The sequence below is a fragment of the Gekko japonicus genome, unplaced genomic scaffold, assembly GCF_001447785.1.
Source record: "Gekko japonicus isolate JY-2015 unplaced genomic scaffold, Gekko_japonicus_V1.1 scaffold4687, whole genome shotgun sequence".
Lineage (NCBI taxonomy): Eukaryota > Metazoa > Chordata > Lepidosauria > Squamata > Gekkonidae > Gekko > Gekko japonicus.
Genome location: NW_015164344.1, coordinates 48871 through 57856, shown reverse-complemented (window position 1 = coordinate 57856; position 8986 = coordinate 48871). Strand labels below are relative to the sequence as shown.

At 48.4% G+C, this 8986-nt stretch overlaps 1 protein-coding gene across 1 annotated transcript; it reads left to right on the top strand.

Annotated features, from left to right (window-relative positions):
* Positions 1-2954: 2954 nt before the first annotated feature.
* Positions 2955-6806, top strand: LOC107108436 (zinc finger and SCAN domain-containing protein 21-like). Its single transcript, XM_015408866.1, has 3 exons — positions 2955-3677; positions 4818-5016; positions 6307-6806. Exons 1-3 carry the CDS (start codon positions 2955-2957, stop codon positions 6804-6806), a joined length of 1422 nt encoding a protein of 473 aa, XP_015264352.1.
* Positions 6807-8986: the final 2180 nt, after the last annotated feature.

Genomic DNA, 8986 nt, shown 5'->3' with positions numbered 1-8986 from the left:
CATCTTCTTTTGTTTCTGGTAGTCAGAATCTAAAGCAGATGGACTGGAAGCACATGGGAAGCAAGTCCAGTTGGTATCACTGGACAGTGGGCAGATTTAATGTTGGAGTACCCGCTGCTTTGGTTTTCTGGTAGGACCTTTAAAGTCCTAAATGGCCTGGGTCCAATGTTCCCTCTAAGCTGTGGAGTCTTGTGAGCAAAAATTCAACTTTGTGAGATACTGGCATTAAAGTCGTGAGCGAGCAGTTTGCCTACTGCATAAATTAGTTTGCTCTGGAGCCATCCTTTCTGAGCGAAGACAAAAATGTGTGAGCCAGAGGGTAAAAAACTGTGAGCTAGCTCACACTAACTCAGCTTAGAAGGAACACTGCCTGGGACCCTCATATCTTCGAGACCGCCTCTCCCAGCATGATCCTCCCCCTCTTCTCCGATCTTTATCTCAGCATTTATTGTAGGTCTCTGGTCCACGAACTGTCCACCTTTTGTCAACAAGGGCGAGGATAGTGGCCCCCTATCCTGTGGAAAAAGCTGCCCAAAGAGGTGTGTGCCTTGCAGGGCCTCCCTGGGTTCCACAAGGCATGCAAGGCTGCTCTGTTTTGGGTGGCCTTTGGGTGATTGGGATCCACCAAGCAGCTATTATGCTTCAACTTTGTCTTCAGCATCCACACATCCTACTCTGCTTGATTAGAGGATAGATTTTTAATAGTTTTATATTTTTAGATGTTAATATCTTTTGTATTATTTTTATCAGGTGTTATTTTATATGCTGTTAGCCGCTCCAAGTCTCGTTTGGGGGAAAGGGAGTGGGATATCAATTTGATAAATAATAATAATAAAAATAGATGAATAGTAGCATGCGCTACTATTCTATACTGTGTGTGTGTGTGTGTGTGTGTGTGTGTTCCCGTCTCTAGTTCCAGCTCCTGCCAACCTAGCAGTTCGAAAGCAAGAAATTGTAAGTAGATAAATAGGGACCACTTCAGTGGGAAGGTAACAGCGTTCCGTGCGCCTTGGTGTTTAGTCATGCCGGCCACATGCCGGAACTCCGGGCCCCTAAATACGTGACTCCAAAATGAAATTTTGGCAGGGGGGACTCCATGGGGGAGAAGTTGTGCTTTGTAAAATTCCCTCTCCGTGGAAACAAAATCCTCTGCCATTCTTTTGTATCTGATCCTGCCCCCTCCCAGACCAAGCAGGTAGAAATCCAGCTGGCAAAGCTCTTGTTTAATGGGTCGGCTGAGAACAATGGTCATGGTTATACATTTTAGTTAGGTTTATGGAAAGCCAGGGAAAGATGAATCAGGTTCAGGGTTTTTATAAGAATTTTTTTTGGGGGGGAACCCTATATTTTACAATAGTGGAACTGTCCTTATGGAGGCAGTGATATCTTGAGTTTGCTTTTTTAGAATCTAATTTTTTGTGTTAAGTTTATTTGCAAAAGGTGGGTTTTCACAGTTGTTGACAGTGAGGCGGTTTATATCTTGATAGTACTTTCAAAACAAAAACAATCCATGATTAAAATTCAATTGTGTTGAGGAGCTGCTTAAAATTTAGGGATGCCAGCCTCCAGGTGGGACCCGAGGATCCCCCGGAATTACAGCTCATCTCCAGACTACAGAGATCAGTTCCCCTGGAGGAAATGACTGCTTTGGAGGGTGGACTCTGTGGCATTGTACCGCACTGAGGTCCTTGTCCTCCCCAGGATCCATCCCCAAATCTCCAGAAGTTTCCCAACCTGGATCTGGCAAACCTACCCCCCCCATCCCCCACCAATGAGCAGGAAGGACCTGGCACCCCTATTAAAAATCCCAGACGTAGAGTTCCTTCAAAGGCCTTCTTGAACAGATGGGTCTTGGAAGATGGCTCCCACAGGTGTTCAGTGATGGTGCGAACTCACAATTCCACAGTTTAGAGGTTGCAGCAGAGAAGGCTTCATGTGATACAGATAATTATTATGTTTTTAAAAAAAGGATTAAAAAAGGTCAGGAGGCAAGCACCTGTCTCCCTCCTGTCCTCCTCCTGTTTACTCCATAAAAAGAAGAAGAGAGAAGAGATTGGATTTATACCCCACCCTTCACTCGGAGTCTCAGAGCGGCTTACAAACTCCTTTCCCTTCCCCTCCCCACAACAGGCACCCTGTGAGGTGGGTGGGGCTGAGAGAACTCTGACACAAACTGCTCTTTTTCAAGCACAGCTGTGCCAGAGCTTGTGACTGACCCAAGGTCACATCAGCAGGTGCAAGTGGAGGAGTGGGGAATCAAACCCGGTTCTCCCAGATCAGAATCCGCGCACTTAACCACTACACCAAACTGGCTCTCAGAAGCCTGAAGAACATAAGACCCCTGCTGGATCACCTCAGTGGTCCATCTAGTTCACATCCTGTCTCACACCTACCAGTTCTTCTGGATGGCCAACAAACAAGATCTGAAGGAGTGGGCAGTGACTCACAACAGCTCAAACCCTGCCACAAATTTTGCTAGTCTTTAAGGCACTCCTGGACTCTTGCTCTTTTCTGCTACTACAGTAGCTTACGGCAGCTTTTTCTCCATTTTGTAAAGGTGGGCTGTGCTTTCCTGGAGGTCAAGAAAATAGATTTCGCCTTTTGCATTCCACACAGGGCTGGCTCTTGTGTATATTCAAATAGCGTGTGCATTTCTAGCTGAACATGATAATCTGGGCTGAAGCAATTCCTCCTTACTCTTGTTTTTTTTGTTTCTTTCTCTCAGGAGGGGACTGAGAAGCTGGTCAGTTACGGGCCTCTGAAGCCTCCAGAGCTCTGCAGGGAGAGTCCCGCCGAGAAAGTCCCACTGTGGACTGTGTGACGTTTTGTTTTCGCTGTACCGGCCTTGACACGGGGACAGCGACAAGCACCATCTAACAGACCTGTTTGTAGCGAGCAGGTAGGTTAGGCCAAAGTTAGACCTGGCTTGAGACCTTCCTTGCCTGACAGAGAAAATGGCCTCCACACAGTCATGGGAGGTAGCTGCCTTCGACCCCGAGTTTCAGGCTGCCTTTGCAGAGGCAATGGGGAAACCGACAGGGCCTGAGCTGGACTTGGGAGGCCATGGTGACGGGGTTCAGTCAAAACCATACGAAAAGACACTTCAGTGCTGGGAACTTGAGTTCCAGGAGTTTCTGGATGCGGAAGACTGGCCCTGGGAAGACTCGCGGCTGCAGGATGGGCTAAGCCCCTGGGAGAACACGGAGACCTTCTTAGCGTCATTCCAGCAGGTTGCCCAGGCTTGCCGTTGGCCCCAGAAAGAGTGGGTGACCCGGCTGCTCCCGGCCCTGGATGAGGAAGCCGAGAAGGCCTTTCGTAGTCTGGACGAGGAAGACCAGCACAACTTCTGGAAGGTGAAGAGGGCCATTTTGCAAAGGGAGGCCATCAACCGGGAGCGGAAGCGGCAGCAGTTCCGGCGTTTCTGCTACCAGGAGGCAAACGGCCCCCGGGAGGTCTTCCTTCACCTCCAGTACCTTTGCCATCAGTGGCTGAAAGTGGAGCGGCAGTCCAAGGAGCAGATCCTGGAGCAGCTGATTCTGGAGCAGTTCCTCAGCATCCTGCCAAAGGAAATGCAGGCCTGGGTCAGGGAGCGGTGCCCTGTGACCTGCAATCGGGCTGTGACCCTGGCAGAAGATTTCTTGAGGAAGCTACTGGCAGCCGAGGGGAAGGAAGGGCAGGTGAGGAGAACGCTTTGTCCTGAAAATCAAACAGGCCAGAGAGTTAGGGTCACTTGGTGAATTAGGGAAATGGCATGTGTACCTTGCACAACACAAAGCATTTGGTATACCTTATACTCGGGAGTCCCCAGCCTTTTTGAGCCTGTGGTACCTTAGGAATTCTGACACAAGGTGGTGGAGCCAGCCACAAAATGGCTTCTGCAGAAGTCTCAGAACCAATGACAGAATGTCAAGAAATGGTATTGTGAACTCTTAGTAAAAGCTTTAACATTTCATGCAGAAGCTCTGCTTAACAGGGTGCTGTAGTTTGCCGGGGTTCAAAGAAGACACGACACAGCCAGCTTCTGCAGAAAGCTGACTGAATGAATGAATCCTCTCACTCACCAGCTATATTTATTGACAATCCGTCTCCTCCTTTCCCCCTCCCCTTCATACATTACAGCATCCTGTCATGAGACATGAACTAAGGAATGTGTGTGTATGTACGTACAGGCAGCTGTCTGTCATCTCTCTCTCGCAACTCTGCCAAGGCCAAATGACTGCTTCATTAAGCAGTAAACAGATTCCATCTCGGGCTCTCAGTACATATATACATTTGGGTTCCCAATCTCCAGCCAGGAGAACAGGAGAGCAGTGAATTCTTCACTGTGCCTACAGGGTGCCTTTTTAAAACGAGTACGTTGTCTTCAAAATATTTTCCTGCCGACATAATTCAGTCATGCAGAGACGATCCTTGTGCTGTCGGACCCCTGCTGCGAAAGCAATTTTTAAAAATAATCTGTACGGCCAGGCAGACGCCCAATCTGGCCCCACCTGGTTGCTAAAAACACCTGGGCATCAGGAGAGGTGTCAGTGGGTGCCACGGAGCCCACAGGTGGTACCCTGGGGACCTCTGCCTTACCTGTATTGTCCATCCAATGTCTAGATCTTAACTGGTGGGTGGGACACAGTGGGAGGAGGTGGTCCTTCCATATCCCAGGCCTACACCAAACTGTGTGCCCCTGTTGGAAAGACGCCCCTTGCTTTGATTTCATGGCCAGTTTGATTCCCCCCTCCCTTGTGTGATGGCTTCTTCTTGCATGTAAGTTGAGCCGGAGTGTTGTGCTGACTTGTTGGTCTTGGTCCTCCCAAACGTTTTAGCATCTTCAGGAGCTGGAAAATGCCGCACTGGATTATTCCAAGCCCAAAGTGTCTCAACAGGGTAGGGACCTGCCATGGGTCCAAAAGGAGATCAACCTGGACACCAGTGCCTCGAGGAAGTCCTATCCAAGTAGGGACCTGCCATGGGCTCAGAAGGCGATCAACGGGGACTCCAGGTCATCGAGGAGGTCCTATCCAAGTAAGGAACGTCCGTGGCACCTTCATCCTGGGACCCTTCTCTTTGAAATTTGGGTGGGAGGGGGGTGCTCAGTAGCAATATTTTATTTCTCACAGTAGAAGAACTCGTGGGCACTCAATGAAATTAATGAGCGGTAGGTTTAGAACAGATAGAAAGAGTAATGAACACGTGGAATTAACTGCTGCAGGAAGTGGAGGCAGCTACAAGCATAGGCAGCTTCAAGAGGGGATTGGGTAAACATCTGGAGCAGAGGTCCAGCAGTGGCTGTTAGCCACAAGGTATGGATGGAACACTCTGTCTATCGCAGTGACGCTCTGTACTCTTGGCGCTTGGGGGGCCACAGTGGGAAAAGAGAACCTTTGGTTAAGAAAATGGAGATTGGTTCCAGTGAATGATGTACACGATGCACTGAGTGATTCTTGAGAAAGAAGGCTGGAAATGACTTGACAGCCAGGGAGTCGTTGGATCACTTATGCGGCAGCAATGATTACTTGTCCTACAGTGGTGGAAATCAGTGTTCCCTCTAAGCTGAGTTAGTGTAAGCCAGCTCACAGTTTTTGTAGCCCCCAGCTCAGACATTTTTGTCTTCGCTCAGGAAGGATGGCTCCAGAGCAAACTAATAAGAACATAAGAACATAAGAGACGCCAATGTTGGATCAGGCCAAAGGCCCATCCAGTCCAACACTCTGTATCACACAGTGGCCAGAAATACCAGGTGCCATCAGGAGGTCCACCAGTGGGGCCAGGGCCGGAACATTTTAAGCCTTCCCACTGTTGCCCCCCCCCCCCCAAGCACCAAGAATACAGAGCATCACTTGCGGTAGCCAAATCGCTCGCTCACAGCTTTAATGCCAGTCGCTCACAAAGTAGAATTTTTGCTTAGAAGACTCCACAGCTTAGAGGGAACATTGGTGGGAATGTTGAATCGCCTCTTCTTTTGCAGCAAGCTCTGAAATAAAATATTACCTTGGATTACATTTATACAGGAGCTAGCTATTTAGATAGGAGAATATTTGGACCGTTCCTATTATATTTTTTTTTTTGGTTACTTTGATTCTGTACTTGACTGCTTTTATGTCAATCTGAGTGGATTTTGTAAACACCTATAAGGCAATTATACTTGTTTAGTACACCGCACATAATTTATATTTTCATTAAATATTATTGCACATATTATATGTTAATACACGGTGCGCATCCTATTGTTTTGTGCTTTATTCCATCGTGGCCCCTGTTTTGTTGATGAATGCAGTGCTCGCCTGTGCCGACTTTTCATCTTCTTCCCACCAGATTACGATGACGTCAAAAGGAGCAGGAAGAAGAGCCTGGAGCGGGGACGTTCAGAGCCAGTCGAGCGTTGCCCGAAACCTCGAGGAAGACCCCCCAGGGCCTCTCCCTACCCGGTGAAGAAGGAATGGCGCCGTCGCTCGGAGAGACTGCGAAAGCCCAGCCCCTCTCCGCCTCGGGAAGAGACCCGCAAGAAATTCCGCAGGGCCTCGCTTCCCCCGGAGACCCCCCGGGACAGAACGAAAATCTGCCCGGAGTGTGGGCAGAGCTTCTCCGGGCTCTCGAGTTTCATGAGGCACCAAGCCCGTCACACGGGGGAGAAGCGCTACGAATGCTGCTTTTGCGGCCGGGGCTTCTGCTGGCGGTCCGACCTGGTTCGGCACGAGACCATCCACACGGGGAAGAAGCCGCACGAGTGCCAGTTCTGCGGGGAAGGGTTTGACCGCAAGTGGCAGCGGGAGAGGCACGAGCTAGGGCACGCGAAGGTCAGGAGGAGGCTTTGATTCAAGCGGTGACGGGGCAGGGAGAGGCCTCCTGGGATACTGTGTGTGTGTGTTTGTGTCCCAAATTAGCCCCATTTCATTTATAGCAGATGTGAGCTGGTTTATACGTGCCGACAAAGGGGGTCTCTTCCTATCGAAGGTCCTAATGAAGGGGGGTGGGGCTTGCGGGAGCGTCTGTGGCTACATTTTCTGGTTAGCTGTAATCTCGTAACAGTTCCCCCATCTCTGCCATTATGCAGCTTGCAGGAGTCGCAGAGCCTGTTCTGCGGTAGGTGATCTCAGGAAAATCTGCATTGGTGGGAGAGGGGGGAAATCGACCCCACCAAATAGATGAGGTCATTTCTGCTCATTCTGCTGGAAGTGACTCGAAATGTATCACTGTCCAGTCCTCCTTTGGAAACCACTCCATTCAGAAGACAGTGCTTTCATGGGTCAGGATCGCACCCGCTATTCATTAGCGTGCCAGATTATTTCGATGGAGTGGTCCTTGGTAAGCTACGGTTGGATCCACACATCATTGTATTTTGTGCCATTGTGATCCCTTTATTGCCTGGCTTTTCCTGGTAAAAATCCAGGAGGAGCAACATTGCAAATGGAGCACTGTCCAAGTTATGTGTGAATCCTGCCAAAGGGACAAGAACTCTGCCAGTTCCTGAATTCTCTCCAGATTTCTCATCCATCCTGATGGATTTCGGAAACATGTTAAGCTGTTTAAATGTATAAAAAAGAAGGGATGTGAAATGGGGAAACGGATATTTGGGAATAGCTAGGGTCTCTTTAAATGCAAATCCCCCCCCACACACACACACAAAATCTAGGATTTATTTTCTTTTAGCAAACTCTGCTTTGATTTCCATTGTTGTTGTTTTTGCATAATATAAGTTGGGGCCAAATAACGTTTTTATGGGGCAGATGGATAGTCAGAAATGGGGTTACGGGTATAGCATTAAAGAGGTTGTCCCATCCCTTCTCTGTGTTATTTCTCTGATAGGAAAGCCACCTCCCCCAAAGCTGCCTTCTTCCATGTTGCAACTAATAGCAGTGTGTGTGTGTGTGGGGGGGGAATGAAATTGGGGAAGGATTACCCACCACATGGCTGTAGCCTGACCCAAGTCAGGCCTTCTTGTGGCGCCACCATAATGCCAAAGGAAACATTGGGAGATTAGAACACGATCTCCCACTTAAAGGAGCGCTCGGGCCCTTTTGGCTTGTATTTTTACGCTTTTTCGGGAGGGGGGGGGTCCAACCCACCTCTTCCTAATCAGAGTCAGCATTTTCTATCCAGAACTATTATTCGCTCAGTGGCTGTAGATGTCATGATCTCTCTGGCTGGAGCATCTGTCTATCACCACTTCTCTGCTGACCCCACAGGTAGTTTCTGGTATAAAAGCTGTCGTGTAGCATTATTCTGTTCTCTCCTTCTGCCCTTTTGCAGCAGTCACAGCTTGCATAGTAACCCTTCATCAGTCCTCCGCCAGTGGCATCTGGATAAAGCGCTGTTGTTTTCCTTTGTTCAAAATAAAAATAAGTACTAGATCAGTGCAAATTGAGCTCACTGTACTATGGCCCGTACCTACTTTTGCAAAAAGATTGAAATTTTTGAGTCTGTTGTCAAAAGTGCTGCCGTTTTTAATTTTGCACTGTTCCGACCCGCTTGAGGTTTTATGGTATGAGCGTTTTTAAAATTAACTTTTATGATGTTCTGACTCACACAAGTCGAAAGTTTGTACTTTTTTAATACTCGTAGTTTTTGTAACAAACCGATGGTGTTCTTTTATGCTATTAAAGATCAGTTTTGTTCAGTAGACCATGAGTTACTGTTTAAGAAATCCAGATCGTAACTTTTAACGTTTAAATATCCAAGTACAATCTATTATGTGTGGCGCAACGGTTTGCTCTTACCTGGATAGGCTGGGGGAAGGCCGGGCTAGCCCCATCTTGTCAGACCTTGGAAGCTAAGCAGGGTCAGCTCTGACTAGTGTTTGGATGGGAGACCTCCAAGGAATACCAGAGTCGTGACGTGGAAGAAAGCAACGGCAAGCCACCTCTGAACATCTATTGCCTTGAAAACCCTACCGGGTCACCATAAATCGACTGTGACTTGATGGCAAAAAAAAAGTGATTCAAGTGTCAAGACTAGGAGTCTGGGAAACCCAGGTTCAAATGCTGGTTCTGCCACG